Source organism: Salmo salar, chromosome 29 (genome assembly GCF_965601325.2).
Source record: "Salmo salar chromosome 29, fSalSal1, whole genome shotgun sequence".
NCBI lineage: Eukaryota > Metazoa > Chordata > Actinopteri > Salmoniformes > Salmonidae > Salmo > Salmo salar.
In genome coordinates this window covers 32487700-32513363 of record NC_138319.1, presented here as the reverse complement: position 1 = coordinate 32513363, position 25664 = coordinate 32487700, and the positions used below count along the sequence as shown (strand labels likewise).

At 44.9% G+C, this 25664-nt stretch overlaps 1 protein-coding gene across 5 annotated transcripts; it reads left to right on the top strand.

Annotated features, from left to right (window-relative positions):
- The first annotated feature begins 1469 nt into the window (after positions 1-1469).
- On the top strand, positions 1470-21707 carry LOC106590595 (choline-phosphate cytidylyltransferase B). 5 transcript variants are annotated; one of them, XM_014181712.3, is made up of 8 exons: positions 1477-1697; positions 13439-13478; positions 15214-15330; positions 15454-15605; positions 15952-16030; positions 16903-17045; positions 19057-19245; positions 19571-21707. In XM_014181712.3, exons 1-8 carry the CDS (start codon positions 1608-1610, stop codon positions 19784-19786), a joined length of 1026 nt encoding a protein of 341 aa, XP_014037187.1. In that variant the 5' UTR covers positions 1477-1607; the 3' UTR covers positions 19787-21707. The 5 variants fall into 5 exon arrangements, with proteins under 5 accessions (XP_014037190.1, XP_014037187.1, XP_014037185.1 ...); XM_014181710.3 differs by having other exon boundaries at positions 13439-13538; XM_014181714.3 differs by lacking the exon at positions 1477-1697 and adding an exon at positions 9075-9513.
- Positions 21708-25664: the final 3957 nt, after the last annotated feature.

Genomic DNA, 25664 nt, shown 5'->3' with positions numbered 1-25664 from the left:
ATATTCTGTAGAACAGAGTCCAGGTTCAGGATGACATTTTCTGGGCATCTGAGCTTTAGAAAATAATACCCTATAGCCAGTGGTGTAAAGTATTTAAGTAAAAATACTTAAAAGGACTACTTAAGTCCTTTACTTTACTATTTATATTTTTGACAACTTTTACTTTTACTTCACTACATTCCTAATGAAAATAATGTACTTTTTACTCTATACATTTTGCCTGACACCTAAAAGTACTCGTTACATTTTGAGTCCTTAGCATGACAGTAAAAGTATCCAATTCACACAGTTATCAAGAGAACATCCCTGGTCATCCCTATTGCCTCTGATCTAGCAGACTCACTAAACACATGTGCTTCGTTTGTAAATTATGTTGGAGTGTGCCCCTGGCCATCCAAAAACTAAAATAAAAATAAAATGGTGCTGTCTGGTTTGCTTAATATAAGGAATTTTAAATAATATATGATTTAACATTTGATTGGCTAAAAGCTGTGTGATATATCAGACCATATACCACATTATGACAAAACATGTATTTTTACTGCTCTTATTGTGTTAGTAATCAGTTCATAATAACAATAAGGCACCTCGTGGGTTTGTGGTATATGGCCATTCATGGCTAAGGTCTGTATCCAGGCATTGCGTTTTGCGTTAGAGCAGCCCTTGGCCATGGTATATTGGCCATATACCACACCCCCTCGGGCCTTATTGCATAAGTATATTTGAGCAATTACATTTACTTTTGATACTTCAGTATATTTAAAACCAAATACTTTTTGACTTTTACTCAAGAAGTATTTTACTGGGTGACTTTCACATTTACTTGAGTAATCCTCCATGAAGGTATCTTTACTTTAACTCAAGTATGACAATTGGGTACTTTTTCCACCACTGCCTATAGCACACTCTATCTGCTATAAAACATCAACTTTGGGCACACAGTGTTGTGCCTTCAGTGTTACGCAATGAATTCTTGAACTAGGTTCATGTAGGCTAGACTGAGAGACAACGTATTGTAATGAAACAGCAGGGAGCAGGTCTCGAACCCTCGACCTTCAAGCCCAAAGTCCGGCGCGCTATCGACTGTGCCGCAAAAGCATGCTCGAGCGGCAGAGTCGATTTCCGCGCTTATAAACCCAGGGTCGTTACACTATGGTCAGAGAGCCGATGTGTGACGTATATAGATATTTAGGGCGTGAGAGTATTTGTTTTAAAGATATTCAGGGCATGCTGATTTTGTTTCAAGATACCAAATGTGGCCACAACTTTAGTAACCTGGACACATAGCTAGCTACTCGTTCATTTAGCCCACTTAGCCACAGAACAAGATCCACTAATTGGACATGCCTGTAGTTGGTGAACCATGTGCCCGCTGTCCCCCGGTGTGGCCGGTCACGCATGTGTGTTTGCTCATGCATGCATGTCCGACCCAGGCCGGCGGTTTTTAAAAACGAACGTGCACGCCTCACTCGGCTACACTCGCGCGCTGAGTGTCTGAGTGCCTGTGCCTCGGTGCCTGTTGGTGACGGTTGGAACGAGGGAACGGAAAAGCCAGGACCGTTTTTATACAGTCAACGTTTTTGACGGACAGATACGCGTCCCTAATCATGGTGGGGCGGACAAGCAATGGAACGCATGATTACGCAGGTGCTTCTGGTGCACCCTGTGCGCCCGGACGCAGGAGAGGAGCAGGCACGGTAAGTCAGCCAACCAACAATAGTATACTTGTAACCTCTACCTGTACTATGGCCTCAGCCAAGATGTCTGGACCTTTATGGTACAGGACATAGTGGAGTTGGGCTATCCTTTAATTGTGGTTGCTGGTTCAAGCCTTTAGATGTCAGTCATGTAAAAAATGAAGTAGACCTATGAAGTAGGCCTACTTTTTCCCAGATTACTATTGTGGCTGTAGTCTCTGGCTGTAGAAAGGTAGTGGCTGTAGTCTCTCTCAGACTATGCAACAGTGTCCTTTATGTTCTTGTAGAGGTATTTAAAGAAGGACAGATGTAGAGTCAGAGATACTTATATAAAGTGGTTAAAAGTGATCCAAAAAATGAAGTGAGAGAATGGTCCAGGGGAGAGAGAAGTAAAGATAGAAAGAGGAGAGAAGGAAAGATGGAAAGATGGAGAGAGAAGTAAAGATGGAGATAGACGTAAAGATGGAGAGAGACGTAAAGATGGGGTGAGAAGTAAATATAGAAAGATGGAAAGAGAGGAGAGAGAGGTGGAGAGATGGAGAGAAATGTAAATATACAGTGCATTCAGAAAGTATTCAGACCACTTCCCTTTATCCACATTTTGTTACGTTACAGCCTTATTCTAAAATGGATTAAATTGAAAAAATCCTCAGCAATCTACACACAATAGATTTAGAAAATAAAAAGTTGTCCAACCTAACCTCTGGAATGCGTCACAAGGTGACAAAGCGAAAACAGGTTTTTAGACATTTTTGCAAATGTATTAAAAATAAATAACAGAAATTCCTTATTTACATAAGTATTCAGACCATTTGCTATGAAACTAGAAATTGAGCTCAGGTGCATCCTGTTTCCATTGATCATCCTTGAGATGTTTCTAACAACTTGATTGGAGTCCACCTGTGGTAAATTCAATTGATTGGAAATGGTTTTGAAAAGCACACACCTGTCTATATAAGGTCCCACAGTTGACAGTGCATGTCAGAGCAAAAACCAAGCCAAGAATTGTCCGTAGAGCACCGAGACAGGATTGCGTAGAGGCACAGAAGGTCAGCATTGAAGGTCCCCAAGAACACAGTGGCCTCCATCATTGTTAAATAGAGGAAGTTTGGAACCACCAAGACTCTTCCTAGAGCTGACTGCCGGGCCAAACTGAGCAATCGTGGAAGAAGGGCCTTGGTCAGAGATTTGACCAAGAACCTGACAGAGCTCCAGAGTTTCTCTGTGGAGATGGGAGAACCTTCCAGAAGGACAACCATCTCTGCAGCAGTCCACCAATCAGGCCTTTATGGTAGAGTGGCAAGACGGACGCCACTCCTCAGTAATAGGCACATGACATCTCGCTTGGAGTTTGCCAAAAGCACCTAAAGGACTGTCAGACCACAAAAAAACAAGATTCTCTTGTCTTATGAAACCAAGATTGAACTCTTTGGCATGAATGCTAATGAACATCTGAATGATTCAGAGGACAACTGGGTGAAAGTGTTGTGGTCAGATGAGACCAAAATGGAGCACTTTGGCATCAACTCAACTCGCCGTGTTTGGAGGAGGAGGAATTCTGCGTATGACCCCAAGAACACCATCCCCACCGTCAAACATGGAGGTGGGAAAATTATGCTTTGGGGGTGTTTTTCTGCTAAGGGGACAGGACAACTTTACCGCATCAAAGAGACGGTGGACGGGGCCATGTACCGTCAAATCTTGGGTGAGAACCTCCTTCCCTCAGCCAGGGCATTGAAAATGGGTTGTGGTGGGTATTCCAGCATGACAATGACCCAGAACACACGGCCAAGGCAACAAAGGAGTGGCTCAAGAAGAAGCACATTAAGGTCCTGGAGTGGCCTAGCCAGTCTCCAGACCTTAATCCCATAGAGAATCTGTGGGGGAGCTGAAGGTTCGAGTTGCCAAACGTCAGCCTTGAAACCTTAATGACTTGGAGAAGATCTGCAAAGAGGAGTGGGACAAAATCCCTCCTGAGATGTGTGCAAACCTGGTGGCCAACTACAAGAAACGTCTGACCTAAGTCATGTTTTGCAGAGGGGTCAAATACTTATTTCCCTCATTAAAATGCAAATCATTTTATAACATTTTTGACATGTGTTTTTCTGGATTCTTTTGTTGTTATTCTGTCTCTCACTATTCAAATAAACCTACAATTAAAATTATAGACGGATCATTTCTTTGTCAGTGGGCAAACGTACAAAATCAGCAGGGGATCAAATACTTTTTTCCCTCACTGTAATAACACACAGAAATACAAGCCTTAGGTCATTAATATGGTCGAATCCGGAAACTATCATCTCGATAACCAAACGTTTATTCTTTCAGTGAAATACGGAACTGTTCCGTATTTTATCTAACGGGTGGCATCCATAAGTCTAAATATTCCTGTTACATTGAACAACCTTCAATGTTATGTCATACTTACGTAAAATTCTGGCAAATTAGTTTGCAACGAGCCAGGCGGCCCAAACTGTTGCATATACCCTGACTCTGCGTGCAATGAACGCAAGAGAAGTGACACAATTTCACCTGGTTAATATTGCCTGCTAACCTGGATTTATTTTAGATAAATATGCAGGTTTAAAAATATATACTTCTGTGTATTGATTTTAAGAAAGGCATTGATGTTTATGGTTAGGTACAGTCGTGCAACGATTGTGCTTTTTTCGCAAATGCGCTTTTGTTAAATCATCCCCCGTTTGGCGAAGTTGGCTGTCTTTGTTAGGAAGAAATAGTCTTCACACAGTTCGCAACGAGCCAGGCGGCCCAAACTGCTGCATATACCCTGACTCTGTTGCAAGAGAATTTCCTAGTTAAAAGAAATTAATGTTAGCAGGCAATATTAACTAAATATGCAGATTTAAAAATATATACTTGTGTATTGATTTTAAGAAAGGCATTGATGTTTATGGTTAGGTACACGTCGGAGCAACGACAGTCCTTTTTCGCGAATGCGCACCGCATCGATTATATACAACGCAGGACACTCTAGATAAACTAGTAATATCATCAACCATGTGTAGTTAACTAGTGATTATGATTGATTGATTGTTTTTTATAAGATAAGTTTAATGCTAGCTAGCAACTTACCTTGGCTTCTTACTGCATTCGCGTAACAGGCAGGCTCCTCGTGGAGTGCAATGTAAAGCAGGTGGTTAGAGCGTTGGACTAGTTAACCGAAAGGTTGCAAGATTGAATCCCCGAGCTGACAAGGTAAACATCTGTCGTTCTGCCCCTGAACAAGGCAGTTAACCCACCGTTCCTAGGCTGTCACTGAAAAGACGAATTTGTTCTTAACTGACTTGCCTGGTTAAATAAAGGTAAAATAAATAATTAAATCTACAGAAATTGTCAGCTCTCTCACAAGCCCCATGTAAGATGAAGGTCCTAGATGAGAGGTGAGAGAGCCGTAAATAATAATCGGCCAAATCGATGTCCGATTGTTATGAAAACTTGAAATCGGCCCTAATTAATTGGCCGACCTCTAATATTTAGAGAGATGGAGACAGAAGTAAAGATAGACATATGGAGAGAGATTTTTATTTATTTTATTTTATTTCACCTTTATTTAACCAGGTAGGCTAGTTGAGAACAAGTTCTCATTTGCAACTGCGACCTGGCCAAGATAAAGCAAAGCAGTTCGACACACACAACAACAGAGTTACACATGGAATAAACAAACATAGTCAATAATACAGTATAACAAAAGAAAACAAAAAGTCTATATACAGTGAGTGCAAATGAGGTAAGTTAAGGCAATAAATAGGCCATGGTGGCGAAGTAATTACAATATAGCAAATAAACAATGGAATGGTAGATGTGCAGAAGATGAATGTGCAAGTAGAGATACTGGGGTGCAAAGGAGCAAAATAAATAAATAAATACAGTATGGGGATGAGGTAGGTAGATAGATGGGCTGCTTACAGATGGGCTATGTACAGGTGCAGTGATCTGTGAGCTGCTCTGACAGCTGTTGCTTAAAGCTAGTGAGGGAGATATGAGTCTCCAGCTTCAGAGATGTTTGCAGTTCGTTCCAGTCATTGGCAGCAGAGAACTGGAAGGAAAGACGACCAAAGGAGGAATTGGCTTTGGGGGTGACCAGTGAGATATACCTGCTGGAGCGCGTGCTACGAGTGGGTGCTGCTATGGTGACCAGTGAGCTGAGATAAGGCGGGGCTTTACCTAGCAGAGACTTGTAGATAACCTGTAGGCAGGGGGTTTGGCGACGAGTATGAAGCGAGGGCCAACCAATGAGAGCGTACAGGTCGCAATGGTGGGTAGTGTATGGGGCTTTGGTGACAAAACGGATGACACTGTGATAGACTGCATCCAGTTTATTGAGTAGAGTGTTGGAGGCTATTTTATAGATGACATCACCGAAGTCGAGGATCGGTAGGATGGTCAGTTTTACATGGGTATGTTTGGCAGCATGAGTGAAGGATGCTTTGTTGCGATATAGGAAGCCGATTCTAGATGTAATTTTGGATTGGAGATGCTTAATGTGAGTCTGGAAGGAGAGTTAACAGTCTAACCAGACACCCAGGTATTTGTAGTTGTCCACGTATTCTCAGTCAGAGCCGTCCAGAGTAGTGATGCTGGACGGGCGGGCAGGTGCAGGCAGCGATCGGTTGAAGAGCATGCATTTAGTTTTACCTGCATTTAAGAGCAGTTGGAGGCCACGGAAGGAGAGTTGTATGGCATTGAAGCTCATCTGGAGGTTAGTTAACACAGTGTCAAAAGAAGGGCCAGAAGTATACAGAATGGTGTCGTCTGCGTAGAGTTGGATCAGAGAATCACCAGCAGCAAGAGCAACATCATTGATGTATACAGAGAAGAGAGTCGGCCCGAGAATTGAACCCTGTGGCACCCCCATAGAGACTGCCAGAGGTCCGGACAACAGGCCCTCCGATTTGACACACCGAACTCTATCAGAGAAGTAGTTGGTGAACCAGGCGAGGCAATCATTTGAGAAACCAAGGCTGTCGAGTCTGCCAATAAGAATGTGGTGATTGACAGAGTCGAAAGCCTTGGCCAGGTTGATGAAGACGGCTGCACAGTACTGTCTCTTATCGATGGCGGTTATGATGTCGTTTAGGACCTTGAGCGTGGCTGAGGTGCACCCATGACCAGCTCTGAAACCAGATTGCATAGATGGAGAGAGAAGTAAAGTTAGAAAGATTGAGAGAGATGGAGAGATAAGTAAAGTTAGAAAGATTGAGAGAGATGGAGAGAAGTAAAGTTAGAAAGATTGAGAGAGATGGAGAGAGAAGTAAAGTTAGAAAGATTGAGAGAGATGGAGAGATAAGTAAAGTTAGAAAGTTTGAGAGGGGAGAGATAAGTAAAGTTAGAAAGATTGAGAGGGGAGAGATAAGTAAAGTTAGAAAGATTGAGAGGGGAGAGATAAGTAAAGTTAGAAAGATTGAGAGAGATGGAGAGAGAAGTAAAGTTAGAAAGATTGAGAGGGGAGAGATAAGTAAAGTTAGAAAGATTGAGAGAGGGGAGAGAAGTAAAATTAGAAAGATTGAGAAAGATGGAGAGATAAGTAAAGTTAGAAAGTTTGAGAGGGGAGAGATAAGTAAAGTTAGAAAGATTGAGAGGGGAGAGATAAGTAAAGTTAGAAAGATTGAGAGAGATGGAGAGAGAAGTAAAGTTAGAAAGATTGAGAGAGGGGAGAGATAAGTAAAGTTAGAAAGATTGAGAGGGGAGAGATAAGTAAAGTTAGAAAGATTGAGAGAGATGGAGAGAGAAGTAAAGTTAGAAAGATTGAGAGGGGAGAGATAAGTAAAGTTAGAAAGATTGAGAGAGGGGAGAGAAGTAAAGTAAGAAAGATTGAGAGAGATGGAGAGATAAGTAAAGTTAGAAAGATTGAGAGAGGGGAGAGATAAGTAAAGTTAGAAAGTTTGAGAGGGGAGAGATAAGTAAAGTTAGAAAGATTGAGAGAGATGGAGAGATAAGTAAAGTTAGAAAGTTTGAGAGGGGAGAGATAAGTAAAGTTAGAAAGATTGAGAGAGGGGAGAGATAAGTAAAGTTAGAAAGATTGAGAGAGATGGAGAGAGAAGTAAAGTTAGAAAGATTGAGAGGGGAGAGATAAGTAAAGTTAGAAAGATTGAGAGAGGGGAGAGAAGTAAAGTAAGAAAGATTGAGAGAGATGGAGAGATAAGTAAAGTTAGAAAGATTGAGAGAGGGGAGAGATAAGTAAAGTTAGAAAGTTTGAGAGGGGAGAGATAAGTAAAGTTAGAAAGATTGAGAGAGGGGAGAGATAAGTAAAGTTAGAAAGTTTGAGAGGGGAGAGATAAGTAAAGTTAGAAAGATTGAGAGAGATGGAGAGATAAGTAAAGTTAGAAAGTTTGAGAGGGGAGAGATAAGTAAAGTTAGAAAGATTGAGAGAGGGGAGAGATAAGTAAAGTTAGAAAGATTGAGAGAGATGGAGAGAGAAGTAAAGTTAGAAAGATTGAGAGGGGAGAGATAAGTAAAGTTAGAAAGATTGAGAGAGGGGAGAGAAGTAAAGTAAGAAAGATTGAGAGAGATGGAGAGATAAGTAAAGTTAGAAAGATTGAGAGAGGGGAGAGATAAGTAAAGTTAGAAAGTTTGAGAGGGGAGAGATAAGTAAAGTTAGAAAGATTGAGAGAGGGGAGAGATAAGTAAAGTTAGAAAGATTCACTTCCATGTTCCTTCTGGTTCTTAGGAATAGAATAAGGTTAAAGCTCTCTCTAGGTTCCTTCTCTGTACTGTATATCATTGCAATTCAGTAGGAAACAGTATACTGTTCCCGTATATATCTTAAACGGTCCCCCCCCCCCCCCCCCCTGTTTTCTCTCATAACACCTGATCCCCAAAAGCACTGGATAGGTGTCTACTACTATAACAACCTCCTGCTTTCAACTATCCTGATGTGGTCAAAGAGGAAAGGTGACAAGAAACTGGAGCTGATGAAGACTGTTGGGACACAGCACAGGGAGGAACCATTCCAACCTTTGAACACATAGTGGTGTCTCAATAGTCTACTCTAAAGAGGGTTTCCTTCATTTGCACTGATGTGAAAGAACTGGGTATATGAAAGCAACCTCCTTAGTGTGCATGTATGTGCCATGATTACTTTCACCTATAGTGTGTTTTCAGAGGAGAGGAGGGGAGGGGAGGGGAGAGGAGAGGAGAGGAGCTACTGTAGACTATTGACATTTAGCCTCCTAGACGCTAATGCTCACTGCCATCCTTCACTGATGGTCCAAGCCAGCTCAGCCAATCCGTATCACCCATGCAAATGAGACGGTGGGAGCTGTGCACTGATTGGAGCTCTCTCTCTCCCCTTTGTCATCGCCATGGCAAGAGTTTGGAGACGCTTGGCTGCTGGTCTGTGAGAGAGGGATCACTCTGCCAAAGGGAGGAGAGAGGGAGGGAAGAGGTAGAGTATAGGGAGGGAGAGAGGAGAGAGAGTAGGGCAGAGTGGGCGGGGATACAGGGGGAAGTGAAGAGATGGGAAAGAGGCTGAAAGAGGAAGAGAGCGGGGGAGGTAGAGCGAAATAGAGAGAGGGGGAGGTAGAGCGAAATAGAGAGAGAGGGAGGTAGAGAGAAATAGAGAGAGAGGTAGAGAGAAATAGAGAGAGAGGGAGGTAGAGAGAAATAGAGAGAGAGAGGTAGAGAGAAATAGAGAGAGAGGGAGGTAGAGAGAAATAGAGAGAGACGAAGAGAGAGAGAGAGAGAGAGACATCATCTCACTGATGCTGAGTCACAGACGGGGTGCGGCCGCTGTATCCCATGAGCCTTTAGGGGAAACATGGAGGAGCTCGAGCACACCTGCCCCCAGCTGGTCACGGTAGGGTCTGTGTGTGTGGAGGAGAGGGGGGCTAGCTTGTCTCCTTGTTGTTATGAAACAGATCCACTGTCTGTGTGTGCCTTTGGGGATGTTCTGAATGCTGAGTGAACTGTGTGTTTCTATGTGTTGGGGGAGGGTGGGGGGTTCGGTGTGTTTCCCAGTATTGGCAGGGGTACGTGTGTATAAGCAGCCTAGCATAGATCTCCTGACATGGACACAAAAGCTCAAGAAAACAGGGGCGATGCCAGCCCCATTCAGTCTCTCGCTCTCTCGCTCTCTCTCTCTCGTCTGTTTGCATCTCTCCCTTTTATTCTTTGTGCCTCTCTCCTGCTCTTCATCCTCTCCCCCTCTCCCTCTGTCTCTCTCTTTCTTTACTCCATCACAGTGTTGTTTTCTTAGTTAATCCTTCTTACTCTAGACGTTCTCTGCTTGTGCCAGTGTAAGGCTGTAGTAAGCATGCTCGCTGCGGTCACTTTGATTGGCCGATCGACCGAGGCATCCGCCTGCCCTTTGTCTTCTCTGGGCTCCTCCCCGATTTCACCTTGCAGTGGATTGTGGGAGAAAAGTTACCTCAGTGCGTCCTCCTCACTGTTCCGTTCTCCCCATCTGTTGCCATGGGGATGGGAGCTCACAAGGGAGCTCGCTCTACCTCCTCTTTGTTCTACCTCATCCCTTATCCGGATGGAATACAGAGGTGGAATTACCTTCATATGTCTTGTGTTATGGGAGTGGATCTATGATGTCATTGGGGAGGTCACTGGGAAAGTCATGCATGCTATATTTTCTCTTCCTTTCCTGCTGTAGAGAATGAGAGCCAGAGACATGTCAACAATGTTAACATATGTTTCTCATGCCAATTAAGCCCTTTGAATGGAATTTAATTGAGAGAGAGAGATAGAGAGCGATGGAGTTCCATTTTAGCCAGAAGTAAATCAATACCACTGAGTGCTGCTTGTCCCATCACCATGTAATCGATAGTTGTGATAGAGAATATATATTAGTCCTGATCAATAATCTAATGGATATTACTAAGCCAGAGAGAGGGGATGGCAATCAAAAAGGGGACATGAGTGTCATTCAACTTTTTTTATCTCCTCCATCTCTCGCTTTCCCTCTCCATCTCCCGCTCCTCTCGCCGTCTCCCGCTCCTCTCTCCGTCTCCCGCTCCTCTCTCCATCTTCGTCTCCTCTCGCCGTCCTCCCGCTCCTCTCTCCGTCTCCCGCTCCTCTCTCCATCTTCGTCTCCTCTCGCCGTCCTCCCGCTCCTCTCTCCGTCTCCCGCTCCTCTCTCCATCTCCCGCTCCTCTCTCCGTCTCCCGCTCCTCTCTCCATCTTCGTCTCCTCTCGCCGTCCTCCCGCTCCTCTCTCCGTCCTCCCGCTCCTCTCTCCGTCTCCCGCTCCTCTCTCCGTCCTCCCGCTCCTCTCTCCGTCCTCCCGCTCCTCTCTCCGTCCTCCCGCTCCTCTCTCCGTCTCCCGCTCCTCTCTCCGTCTCCCGCTCCTCTCTCCGTCCTCCCGCTCCTCTCTCCGTCTCCCGCTCCTCTCTCCGTCTCCCGCTCCTCTCTCCGTCCTCCCGCTCCTCTCTCCGTCTCCCGCTCCTCTCTCCATCCTCCCGCTCCTCTCTCCATCCTCCCGCTCCTCTCTCCGTCTCCCGCTCCTCTCTCCATCTCCCGCTCCTCTCTCCATCCTCCCGCTCCTCTCTCCATCTCCCGCTCCTCTCTCCGTCTCCCGCTCCTCTCTCCATCCTCGCGCTCCTCTCTCCATCTCCCGCTCCTCTCTCCATCTCCCGCTCCTCTCTCCGTCTCCCGCTCCTCTCTCCATCCTCCCACTCCTCTCTCCGTCTCCCGCTCCTCTCTCCGTCTCCCGCTCCTCTCTCCGTCTCCCGCTCCTCTCTCCGTCCTCCCGCTCCTCTCTCCATCTCCCGCTCCTCTCTCCGTCCTCCCGCTCCTCTCTCCGTCCTCCCGCTCCTCTCTCCATCTCCCGCTCCTCTCTCCGTCTCTGTCTCCCACTCCTCTCTCCGTCCTCCCGCTCCTCTCTCCGTCTCTGTCTCCCGCTCCTCTCTCCGTCTCCCGTTCCTCTCTCCATCTCCCGCTCCTCTCTCCATCTCCCGCTCCTCTCTCCGTCCTCCCGCTCCTCTCTCCGTCCTCCCGCTCCTCTCTCCATCTCCCGCTCCTCTCTCCGTCCTCCCGCTCCTCTCTCCGTCCTCCCGCTCCTCTCTCCGTCTCTGTCTCCCACTCCTCTCTCCGTCTCCCGCTCCTCTCTCCGTCTCCCGCTCCTCTCTCCATCTCCCGCTCCTCTCTCCGTCCTCCCGCTCCTCTCTCCGTCTCCCGCTCCTCTCTCCGTCTCCCGCTCCTCTCTCCATCTCCCGCTCCTCTCTCCGTCTCCCGCTCCTCTCTCCGTCTCCCGCTCCTCTCTCCGTCTCCCGCTCCTCTCTCCATCTCCCGCTCCTCTCTCCGTCCTCCCGCTCCTCTCTCCGTCTCCCGCTCCTCTCTCCGTCTCTGTCTCCCGCTCCTCTCTCCGTCTCCCGTTCCTCTCTCCATCTCCCGCTCCTCTCTCCATCTCCCGCTCCTCTCTCCGTCCTCCCGCTCCTCTCTCCGTCTCCCGCTCCTCTCTCCGTCTCTGTCTCACGTGCCTCTCTCCGTCCTCCCGCTCCTCTCTCCATCTCCCGCTCCTCTCTCCGTCTCCCGCTCCTCTCTCCGTCTCCCGCTCCTCTCTCCGCCTCCCGCTCCTCTCTCCGTCTCTGTCTCCCGCTCCTCTCTCCATCTCCCGCTCCTCTCTCCGTCCTCCCGCTCCTCTCTCCATCTCCCGCTCCTCTCTCCGTCCTCCCGCTCCTCTCTCCGTCCTCCCGCTCCTCTCTCCGTCTCTGTCTCCCACTCCTCTCTCCGTCTCCCGCTCCTCTCTCCGTCTCCCGCTCCTCTCTCCGTCTCTGTCTCACGCGCCTCTCTCCGTCTCCCGCTCCTCTCTCCGTCTCTGTCTCCCGCTCCTCTCTCCATCTCCCGCTCCTCTCTCCGTCTCCCGCTCCTCTCTCCGTCTCCCGCTCCTCTCTCCGCCTCCCGCTCCTCTCTCCGTCCTCCCGCTCCTCTCTCCGTCTCCCGCTCCTCTCTCCGCCTCCCGCTCCTCTCTCCGTCCTCCCGCTCCTCTCTCCGTCTCCCGCTCCTCTCTCCGTCTCCCGCTCCTCTCTTCGTCTCCCGCTCCTCTCTCCGCCTCCCGCTCCTCTCTCCGTCCTCCCGCTCCTCTCTCCGTCTCCCGCTCCTCTCTCCGTCCTCCCGCTCCTCTCTCCGTCCTCCCGCTCCTCTCTCCGTCCTCCCGCTCCTCTCTCCGTCTCCCGCTCCTCTCTCCGTCTCCCGCTCCTCTCTCCGTCCTCCCGCTCCTCTCTCCGTCCTCCCGCTCCTCTCTCCGTCTCCCGCTCCTCTCTCCGTCCTCCCGCTCCTCTCTCCGTCCCCCTTTCAAATTCTATTGGATTGTTTCTGCCTCTTTTGCTTTTGAGGTTAATCTTTCCTCTCCCTTCTTTTCTTCTCCTCTTTGCCACTTTTCATCTATCATGTTGTTCCTCTGTAAATCCATACCATTTGTGGTTTGTTGCGAAGAGTAAAATGGTTTTGTAGATGTGAATTTGATGCATGTGCTGTTTTAATATGCTGATGTTAACGCTATAACGCTGAACCAATAAAGTGACTAACAGTTAAATCTCTCCCTCTGTTAAATCAATTCAATTCAATTGGCTTTATTGGCATGGGAAACATATATACATTGTCAAAGCAAGTGGAATAGATAAACAAAAGTGAAATAAACAATAACAAATTTACCGTAAACATTACACTCACAAAAGTTTCAAAAGAATGAAGACATTTCAAATGTCATATGTCTATATACAGTGTTATAATGATGTGCAAATAGTTAAGGTACAAAAGTCTCTCTCTCTCTCTCAGGTGCTGACAGAGCCTGCTATCTTTGCCAAGGACACCAGCTGTGAGTGCCGCGCCCCTCATGAGAAACTCTCCATCGCTCAGGCCCGCAGAGGCACCCCAAGTATACCTCCTCTTCTGTTCCAAGCTCCATCACCAGTTCATCACTGTTCATCCTCTTATCCTCATTCTTCATCCTCTCTTCTTCCCCTCCTCAGTATTTTCACTCATAACCATCCCTTCTTTTCCACATCCTCCTCACATTCACTCACTTTCTCCTCCTCCCCTCCTCTCTGATAGTGATATATATGTGTTAGATGTAAACTCTGTGTCCTCTAGATGTAAACCTACTGTGTGTCCTCTAGCTGTAAACTCTCTGTGTGTCCTCTAGCTGTAAACTCTCTGTGTCCTCTAGATGTAAACTCTCTGTGTGTCCTCTAGATGTAAACTCTCTGTATGTCCTCTAGATGTAAACTCTGTGTGTGTCCTCTAGATGTAAACTCTGTGTGTCCTCTAGATGTAAACTCTCTGTATGTCCTCTAGATGTAAACTCTGTGTGTCCTCTAGATGTAAACTCTGTGTGTCCTCTAGATGTAAACTCTCTGTGTGTCCTCTAGATGTAAACTCTGTATGTCCTCTAGATGTAAACTCTGTGTGTCCTCTAGATGTAAACTCTCTGTGTGTCCTCTAGCTGTAAACTCTCTGTGTGTCCTCTAGATGTAAACTCTCTGTGTGTCCTCTAGATGTAAACTCTCTGTGTGTCCTCTAGCTGTAAACTCTCTGTGTGTCCTCTAGCTGTAAACTCTCTGTGTGTCCTCTAGCTGTAAACTCTCTGTGTCCTCTAGATGTAAACTCTCTGTGTGTCCTCTAGCTGTAAACTCTGTGTGTCCTCTAGATGTAAAGTCTCTGTGTGTCCTCTAGCTGTAAACTCTCTGTGTGTCCTCTAGATGTAAAGTCTCTGTGTGTCCTCTAGATGTAAACTCTCTGTGTGTCCTCTAGATGTAAACTCTCTGTGTGTCCTCTAGCTGTAAACTCTCTGTGTGTCCTCTAGATGTAAACTCTCTGTGTGTCCTCTAGCTGTAAACTCTCTGTGTGTCCTCTAGCTGTAAACTCTCTGTGTGTCTTCTAGATGTAAACTCTGTGTGTGTCCTCTAGATGTAAACTCTGTGTGTCCTCTAGATGTAAACTCTCTGTGTGTCCTCTAGATGTAAACTCTCTGTGTGTCCTCTAGATGTAAACTCTGTGTGTGTCCTCTAGATGTAAACTCTCTGTGTGTCCTCTAGATGTAAACTCTCTGTGTGTCCTCTAGCTGTAAACTCTCTGTGTGTCCTCTAGCTGTAAACTCTCTGTGTGTCCTCTAGATGTAAACTCTCTGTGTGTCCTCTAGCTGTAAACTCTCTGTGTGTCCTCTAGATGTAAACTCTGTGTCCTCTAGATGTAAACTCTCTGTGTGTCCTCTAGATGTAAACTCTCTGTGTGTCCTCTAGATGTAAACTCTCTGTGTGTCCTCTAGATGTAAACTCTCTGTGTGTCCTCTAGCTGTAAACTCTCTGTGTGCCCTCTAGATGTAAACTCTCTGTGTGTCCTCTAGATGTAAACTCTCTGTGTGTCCTCTAGATGTAAACTCTCTGTGTGTCCTCTAGATGTAAACTCTCTGTGTGTCCTCTAGCTGTAAACTCTCTGTGTGTGTCCTCTAGATGTAAACTCTGTGTCCTCTAGATGTAAACTCTCTGTGTGTCCTCTAGATGTAAACTCTCTGTGTGTCCTCTAGATGTAAACTCTCTGTGTGTCCTCTTCAGTGGACCGTCCAGTGCGTGTATATGCAGATGGAATATTTGATCTCTTCCACTCCGGCCATGCCAGAGCCCTGATGCAGGCCAAGAACCTCTTCCCCAATGCATACCTCATAGTGGGAGGTATGTAGATATGTACAGACATACATTTATAAACATGTGGATGTAATGACTCTTAGCTAAACATATATGTTACTCATACTATCTGTTACTGTGTACCTTTGTGACTGTCTGTGTGTGTGTCAGTGTGCAGTGATGAGCTGACCCACAAGTACAAGGGTTTCACGGTGATGACGGAGGATGAGAGGTACGAGGCACTGAGACACTGTCGCTATGTCGACGAGGTGGTCCGTGACGCACCATGGACGCTCACACAGGACTTCCTGGAGAAACACCAGGTGTGTCTGACTGTTTCCGTCACACCTGTTTATTCAGCGTTCTCTTGACTGTTTGTGTATGTAGGGTAATGTGCTAGCATGCATGGCTCTTTTCTGGGTGTCACTTTATCTGTATGTGCTTTCTTCCTGTTCTGTGATTCTTGTCTTCCCGTTCTGTGATTCTTGTCTTCCCGTTCTGTGATTCTTGTCTTCCCGTTCTGTGATTCTTGTCTTCCCGTTCTGTGATTCTTGTCTTCCCGTTCTGTGATTCTTGTCTTCCCGTTCTGTGATTCTTGTCTTCCCGTTCTGTGATTCTTGTCTTCCCGTTCTGTGATTCTTGTCTTCCTGTGTTCTGATTGTTTCTTAGATCGATTTTGTGGCTCATGACGATATCCCATACTCCTCAGCAGGAACTGAGGATGTCTACAAACACATCAAGGAGGCAGGTGTGTGTATGTGTGTGTGTGTAAAGCTCTATTCAGAATCCGTCTCAGGTATCCATACGTCTGGAGATTCTTGTATTAGCCGAAATGGCTAGAATGTTCCGCCGACTTCCAGCAGCTAAAATTTGATTAGATGTTACATTTTAAGAACCCTCCCCCGCGTGTCCGTAGGAAGGCTGCAGCGTGTCATGTTTGTTACCGTTTACCGACTGCAAAACTACCGTTTTGCTAGTTTGCAATTTTGCAGAAAATATATGAAAAACATAATTCTGTTTTGCCAGAATTGTGCTGTATTCTTTGAAGGCATTACATCTCCTCTGCTTGAACAAACGATTGTATGGCTTCAACACTCTCCTCCCAAGCAAGCAAGGCATTTGATTGGTTTGACGTGTTGCGAGGCGTCACTAATTTACAATGGGGTTTCCACCACTTTTTAGCGACTTTCTGCCATTGACTTCACCAGGCTTTCCAATTAGGGAAGGATGATTCTCGACGATATGTGTGTGTGTTCCTGTGTGTGTGCGCGCATGTTCATCTGTGTGTGTGTTTATTTATAATATATATAGAATATGTGTGGGTGTTGATTTATAATATATATATAGAATATGTGTGTGTGTTTATTTATAATATATATAGAATATGTGTGTGTGTTTATTTATAATATATATAGAATATGTGTGGGTGTTTATTTATAATATATATAGAATATGTGTGGGTGTTGATTTATAATATATATAGAATATGTGTGTGTGTTTATTTATAATATATATAGAATATGTGTGTGTGTGTGTGTGTGTGTGTGCGCATGTTCATCTGTGTGTGTGTTTATTTATAATATGTATATATATATATATATATATGTGTGTGTGTTCCAGGCATGTTCGTGCCGACCCAGCGGACAGAGGGTATCTCGACCTCTGACCTGATCACTCGTATCGTACGAGACTACGACCTCTACGCTAGACGCAACCTACAGCGAGGCTACACCGCTAAAGAGCTCAACGTCAGCTTCATCAACGTAAGTGTGTGTGTCTGTGTGCTGTCTACCCTTAACAGAACTGTCCCTTTGTGCGCATGTGTGTCCGTGTACACTGTACACTTGGAACATAACTGATGACTTTCAAAAAACACACAGACATACAGTACAGCCAACCTTCCTCCAACCTCCCTCCCTTCAACCTTCCTCCAACCTCCCTCCCTTCAACCTCCTTCCACCTTCCCTTCAACCTCCTTTCACCTTCCTCCAATCTCTCTCCAACCTCCCTCCCTTCAACCTTCCTCCAACCTCCCTCCCTTCAACTTCCTTCCACCTTCCCTTCAACCTCCTTTCACCTTCCTCCAATCTCTCTCCAACCTCCCTCCCTTCAACCTTCCTCCAACCTCCTTCCACCTTCCTCCAACCTCTCTCCAACTTCCTCCAACCTCTCTCCAACTTCCTCCAACCTCTCTCCAACTTCCTTCAACCTTCCTCCAACCTCCCTCCCTTCAACCTTCCTCCAACCTCCTTCCACCTTCCTCCAACCTCTCTCCAACTTCCTCCAACCTCCCTTCCTTCAACCTCCTTTCACCTTCCTCCAATCTCTCTCCAACTTCCTCCAACCTCCTTCCACCTTCCTCCAATCTCTCTCCAACTTCCTTCAACCTCCCTTCCTTCAACCTCCTTCCACCTTCCTCCAATCTCTCTCCAACCTCCTCCAACCTCCTTCCACCTTCCTCCAATCTCTCTCCAACTTCCTCCAACCTCCCTCCCTTCAACCTTCCTCCAATCTCTCTTCAACCTCCCTCTCTTCAACCTCCCTCTAACCTTCCTCAGGAGAAGAAGTACCGCCTGCAGAACCAGGTGGACCGTATGAAGGAGGCAACATTCCTTCAACCTCCCTCCAACCTCCCTCCAACATTCCTCCAACCTTCCTCCAACCTTCCTACAACCTCCCTCCAACATTCCTACAATCTTCCTCCAACCTCCCTCCAACCTTCCTCCAATCTCCCCTCAACCTCCCTCCAACCTTCCTCCAACCTTCCTTTCACCCCCAATCTCCCTCCAACTTGTTGATCATATCACTCCATCATTTTACATCCTCCCTTTTCTCCATCCTTTCTATTCGTTTTTTAAATCTCAACTAGGGTGAACATGATAGGAGATATTGTACAGTGCTCGACTGCAGTGTGACTTTTTGCAGTGTGATATCCAGTGAGCAGGCCTACACTGTTACAGAGCTCTCCAGATAGAGACTGACTTCATAGACAAACAGACACAGTTCTCTATGCTTATAGAATAAGATAATAGACTGTGTCTGCCCTATACATTCTGTTTCTACCTGCATCATTCTGTAACATGGTGCCTGCTGACTGACTGTGCCCTAGTGGAGACTTAACAGAGAGAAACACTGTCCACTAGAGGAGTTGTAGTGTAACTGCATCCTTCCACTAAGGGTTCCACACAGTCTACACGATGGATCTGATGGAACGTAGTTTGCATAGCTCTCTACGAAGTTCTACGTACTTTTGTGCAGCTGAATTTTTGTAACACATGAAATCACTGTGGTGAGCCCTTTGGACTATTGAGATGCACCCCGTTGCCATAGCGACTGCATACATGAATAGATGTTACATCATTTCAACGATGGTAACACCAAGGAATTCAGCTCCCTCCAACTCCCTCCAACCTCCCTTCAACTTTCCTCCAACCTTCCTGCCTCCCTCCCTCCAACATTCCTCCAACCTTCCTCCAACTTCTCCCAACCTCCCCCTCTCCAACATTCCCCCAACCTTCCTGCCTCCCTCTCTCATTCCTTCAACTTTCCTCCAACCTCTCTCCAAGCTCCCTCCAACATTCTCCCAACCAACCTCCCTCCAACCTCTCTCCAAGCTCCCTCCAACATTCTCCCAAACTCCAACCTTTCCCAACCTCCCTCCCTCCCTCCAAGCTCTCTCCCTCCAACCCCCAACCTCCCTCCCTCCCTCCAACCTCCCTCCCTCCAACCTCTCTCCCTCCAACCTCCATCCAACCTTCCTCCAACCTTCCTCAGGAGAAGAAGTACCGCCTTCAGAACCAGGTGGACCGTATGAAGGAGAAAGTGAAGACGGTGGAGGAAAAGAGTAAACACTTTGTCTACCGCGTGGAGGAGAAGAGCCATGACCTCATACAGAAGTGGGAAGAGAAATCACGGGAGTTCATTGGGAACTTCCTGGAACTGTTCGGCCCAGATGGAACATGGGTAAGTAAGGCCTGTCTCTCATGCTCCACTCATGCAAATTTTACAATCACTCATCTGACATGTCACTTCTTTGTTCACAAATCTAATGTATGAACTAAACTGTGTACCTCCAACTAGACTAGTCTTTGAAGTGAAAGTACTCTCACATACCGGTCTCTCTCTCTCTCTCTCTCTCTCTCTCTCTCTTCTCCATCCCTCCACCATATCCTCGCTATCCCTCACCCTATCCTCTCTCCACTCTCTCTTCCTCTCTTTCCATCATTCTCCTCTTGCCCTCTCTCTCTCCATCCCTCTACCACACACCCCCCCCCCCCCCCCCCAACAGAAACAGGTGTTTAGTGAGCGTAGTGGTCGGATGATCTCCTACGCCATGTCACCACGCGGGTCACCTAGCAACAGTCCACCCAGGCAACTGTCTCCATCCCGTTCCCTATCTCCTCCCTCTCGCTGGTCTCAGCCCAGGCCAGCCTCCCCCTCCTCACCCAAAGAGGCCTCAGCCTCCTTCAGTAGCATGAGTGAAGAAGATGAGAACGAGAAGTAGTGCCCCGGACTGTGGAACACATGCCATGTTCAAAATAACTGGGAAGTCAGAAATCTTTGACTTCCAACTTTAGTCAATTCAAGACAATTTAGAACGTGGGGAAAAAACCAGCTCCAACTGGTAAAATCCTTTTGAACAGTCAACTAACTCGGAATTCCAAATCGGAAACTCTGACATCTTTCTAGAACTCCAACCTGTAGATCACTGATGTCATGATTTGACCCCCCCCCCCCCCCCCACACACACACACACACACACACACACACACACACACACTCTGTCATCTTCTTCCACACACTGACAGCAATGACGGGATGCTGAAACTGTATCTTCCAGGAAGTAGATATGCAAGACAGAGGTGGGTCATGGGAAATGTAGTCTAGTGCTATAGCACAAAGAAGCCATCACAGTCTCTGTTGCCTGGGCAATGAAGCAGATGGGAGTGTAGAGAAGATGATGCGACTGATCTGTTTTCGATTGCTCAGGTCTGACAGAGGCAGTAAATAAAATAGTGCCTGTTGATCATATCACTCCATCCTTTTATGTCCTCCCTTTCTTTTCTCTATCCTTTCTTTGTTTTCTCTCATTGTGAGAACAACTAGGGTGAACATGATAGGAGATATTGTACAGTGCTCGACTGCAGTGTGACTTTTTGCAGTGTGATATCCAGTGAGCAGGCCTACACTGTTACAGAGCTCTCCAGATAGAGACTGACTTCATAGACAGACAGACACAGTTCTCTATGCTTATAGAATAAGATAATAGACTGTGTCTGCCCTATACATTCTGTTTCTACCTGCATCATTCTGTAACATGGTGCCTGCTGACTGACTGTGCCCTAGTGGAGACTTAACAGAGAGAAACACTGTCCACTAGAGGAGTTGTAGTGTAACTGCATCCTTCCTGGGAGACGAGGAGAGATGGCTACTTAAGACTATTGAAATGCACCCCACTGAATCACAAATTCTTCTGTACCAGATTATTTGCCATAGGGACTGCATAAATGATGGAGTTAAGAGTGTTGGGCCTGCAGTTAAGAGTGTTGGGCCTGTAACTGAAATGTTGCTGGTTCGAATCCTCGAGCTGACTAGGTGAATACTCGAGCTGACTAGGTGAATCCTCGAGCTGACTAGGTGAATCCTCGAGCTGACGAGGTGAATCCTCGAGCTGACTAGGTGAATCCTCGAGCTGACGAGGTGAATCCTCGAGCTGACTAGGTGAATCCTCGAGCTGACGAGGTGAATCCTCGAGCTGACTAGGTGAATCCTCGAGCTGACTAGGTGAATCCTCGAGCTGACTAGGTGAATCCTCGAGCTGACTAGGTGAATCCTCGAGCTGACTAGGTGAATCCCCGAGCCAACGAGGTGAAAAATCTGTAGACGTGCCCTTGAGCAAGGCACTTAAACCTAATCGCTCTGCTACAGAAACTGATCTAGCTATTCAGCAGCATTTAGAATGTACCATTGTGACTGAGCTTATTCAGGGAACTTCCTTAGATACCAGAGAACAAAGGTTATAGTCCAGGGATGGCCAGTGTTATCCACAAAAGGCAGGCGTGGCCATAGAATCAGGTGGCTGGAACAAAAACTAGTAGCGGCCATTTGTGGATTGGCTTGTTCACCTCTGCTGTGGTCGAATCATCATGGTCTCTGGCCTAGCTAGTCACAACACCACACAGAACTGTGAACTCTTCAACTCAATGTCTCTCGCTATGACACAACTGTTCCACAGCAGAAAGCCACATGAGAACACATGAAACCACTTGCTACCACAGAACTCCTGATCCACCTTGGAGATGTTCGTGTCCTGTATGTAACGTATGTAACCCTGCACTGTATGTACAAACTTTGGAATGTCTGTTTCTTTGTATTGTCTTATTTTCTAATGGCTTCAGATGTAAATAAATAGAAAAGAAAAATCATTGAAAGAGAAGCAGCTTGGTGATTGTTTCCGCTCAATCTCTCTCTTTTTCAGCAGATACAGACTTGCACACACACACACACACACACACACACACACACACGCAGAGCGGAACAGAGCGGAACAGAACAGTGGCAGTTGTTTTTCTTTTTACTGTAGGTTTGAATAATTTACAGTAGGTACTGCAGTAGGTATTACAGTATGTATTACAGTAGGTATTAAAGTGGGTATTACAGTAGGTATTGCAGTAGGTATTACAGTATGTATTACAGTAGGTATTAAAGTGGGTATTACAGTAGATATTGTAGTAGGTATTACAGTAGGTATTACAGTAGGTACTAAAGTGGGTATTACAGTAGATATTGTAGTAGGTATTACAGTATGTATTACAGTAGGTATTAAAGTGGGTATTACAGTAGATGTTGTAGTAGGTATTACAGTAGGTACTAAAGTGGGTATTACAGTAGGAATTGTAGTAGGTATTACAGTAGGTATACAGTAGGTATTAAAGTGGGTATTACAGTAGGTATTACAGTAGATATTGTAGTAGGTATTAATGTGGGTATTACAGTAGGTATTGTAGTAGGTATTACAGTAGTTATTGAAGTGGATATTACAGTAGTTATTGTAGTAGGTATTAAAGTGGATATTACAGTAGGTATTGTAGTAGGTATTACAGTAGTTATTGTAGTAGGTATTAAAGTGGATATTACAGTAGGTATACAGTAGGTATTGCAGTGGGTATTACTGTAGGTATTAAAGTGGGTATTACAGTAGGTATTGTAGTAGGTATTAAAAAGGGTATTACAGTAGGTATTGTAGTAGGTATTGTAAAGTGGGTATTGCAGTAGGTATTAAAGTGGGTATTACAGTAGGGTTAACAGTGGGTATTGTAGTAGGTATTACAGTAGGTATTACAGAAGGTATTGTAGTAGGTATTACAGTAGGTATTACAGTAGGTATTACAGAAGGTATTGTAGTAGGTATTACAGCAGGTATTGTATTAGGTATTACAGTAGGTATTGCAGTGGGTGTTGTAGTGGGTATTGCAGTAGGCATTAAGGAAGGTTTTCTAGTAGGTATCTTAGTAGGTATTGTAGTAGGTATTACAGTAGGTTTTGCAGTAAGTATTACAGTAGGTATTACAGAAGGTATTGTAGTAGGTATTACAGTAGGTATTACAGCAGGTATTGTATTAGGTATTACAGGAGATATTGCAGTGGGTGTTGTAGTAGGTATTGCAGTAGGCATTAAGGTAGGTTTTACAGTAGGTATCTTAGTAGGTATTGTAGTAGGTATTACAGTAGATTTTGCAGTAGGTATTACAGAAGGTATTGTAGTAGGTATTACAGTAGGTATTATAGAAGGTATTGTAGTAGGTATTACAGTAGGTATTTTAGTAGGTATTGCAGTGGGTGTTGTAGTAGGTATTGCAGTAGGCATTAAGGAAGGTTTTACAGTAGGTATCTTAGTAGGTATTGTAGTAGGTTTTACAGTAGGTATTGTAGTAGTTATTAAAGTGGGTATTGCAGTACGTATTACAGTAGGTTTTGCAGTAGGTATTGTAGTAGGTATTACAGTAGGTATTGTAGAAAGTATAGCAGTAGATATTACAGTAGGTATTGTAGAAAGTATAGCAGTAGGTATTACAGTAGGTATTGTAGAAAGTATAGCAGTAGGTATTACTGCAGGTATTAAAGTGGGTATTACAGTAGGTATTGTAGTAGGTATTACAGTAGGTATTGCAGTAGGTATTGTAGTAGGTATTACAGTAGGTATTGCAGTAGGTATTGAAGTGGGTATTACAGTAGGTATTGTAGTAGGTATTAAAGTAGGTATTGCAGTAGGTATTACAGTAGTTATGGTAGTAGGTATTAAAGTGGATATTACAGTAGGTATTACAGTAGGTATTGTAGTAGGTATACAGAAGGTATTGCAGTGGGTATTACAGTAGGTATTGTAGTAGGTATTAAAAAGGGTATTACAGTAGGTATTGTAGTAGGTATTGCAGTAGGTATTGTAGTAGGTATTACAGTAGGTATGGAGTAGGTATTGTAAAGTGGGTATTGCAGTAGGTATTAAAGTGGGTATTACAGTAGGGGGAGCAGTGGGTATTGTAGTAGGTATTACAGTAGGTATTGCAGTAGTTAAAGTGGGTATTACAGTAGGTATTACAGAAGGTATTGTATTAGGTATTACAGTAGGTATTGCAGTAGATATTACAGTAGGTATTGCAGTAGGTATTGTAGTAGGTATTGCAGTAGGTATTACAGTGGGTATTGTAGTAGGTATTAAAGTGGGTATTACAGTAGGTATTGTAGTAGGTATTAAAGTAGTTATTGTAGTAGGTATTAAAGTGGATATTACATTAGGTATTACAGTGGGTATTACAGTAGGTATTACAGTAGGTATTAAAAAGGGTATTACAGTAGGTATTGTAGTAGGTTTTACAGTAGGTATTGTAGTAGTTATTAAAGTGGGTATTACAGAAGGTATTGTAGTAGGTATTACAGTAGGTATTACAGCAGTTATTGTAGTAGGTATTACAGTAGGTTTTGTAGTAGGTATTACAGTAGGTTTTGTAGTAAGTATTACAGTAGGTATTGCAGTGGGTGTTGTAGTAGGTATTGCAGTAGGCATTAAGGTAGGTTTTACAGTAGGTATCTTAGTAGGTATTGGAGTAGTTCAAGTGGGTATTACAGTAGGTTTTGTAGTAGGTATTGTATTAGGTATTCTAGTAGGTATTACAGTAGGTATTAAAGCGGGTATTACAGTGGGTATTGTAGTAAGTATTACAGTAGGTATTGTAGTAGGTATTACAATAGGTATAGCATTAGGTATTAAAATGGGTATTAAAGTTGGTATTGTAGTAGGTATTACAGTAGGTATTACAGTAGGTATTACAGTAGGTTTTGTAGTAGGTATTGCAGTGGGTATTGTAGTAGGTATTAAAGTAGGTTTTACAGTAGGTATTCTGTAAGTATTACAGTAGTTATTGCAACTTGATCTCATGCTCAATACCTCTACAGTATGTTGTTGTATTGTATTGTATAAGCTAACCGCTACTGTACCATGTATGCATCCACAAGTTACTGTTTGTTTTGTGGTAGTATACATATGCATGATCTTTCTCTACGGGGAGGATGTCATATATGCCAAGTGCTCAGCCATCTCCTTACATCAGAGATTGTCACGACTCCCGCCGAAGTCAACCCCTCTCCTTGTTCGGGGGCGTTCTGCGGTCGACGTCACCGGGTTACTAGTTGCCACCGATCGATGTTTCCCTGTTCGTTTGGTTTTGTCTTTATTGTGTACACCTGTTTTGATTTCCCTAATTATGTTCATTATTTAAACCTCTGCATTTCCTGTTTGTCTTGTCGGTGATTGTTTGTCCGTTTAGTGTAGTTGGAGGTGTTTTCTCCAGACTATGTATTTTTATGAGAAGATGGATTTGAATAATTTTAGTAAACTCGTTTTGTTTACCTTCATCCCTGTGTCCTGCGCCTGACTCCTCCACTTCTCTAAGAAGATCCGTTACAGAGATACAGTAGGATACATGAGAAATCTATTTATATTTATTTAAAAAATGTAAAAGAATGTATTAAAAATTATACATTTCAATGTTTCCATTGCATTTACAACTCTACTGATAGTTTTGTCACAAAAACTGTAAAAAAAAATATGTATATAAAAGCAAATGTACCTACTCTGGTCTTTGCACATGCTCTCTAGCCAACAGCTTGCAGATACAGTGCAGGTAGGCTGGTCTACATAATGATATTGGATAAGAGCGAGAATTTGTCAAACGGCAGTCAAGCATCATGTCACCAGAATAACACCCTCGATATTTATTGGAAAGGACCATCAAGATCACAGTGCACTTTCACCACCCTCTGAAGTTCATCATAACTTATTTCATCTGTAGCCTAATAAACTGCATGGTTTTCCGAGTCGTAGT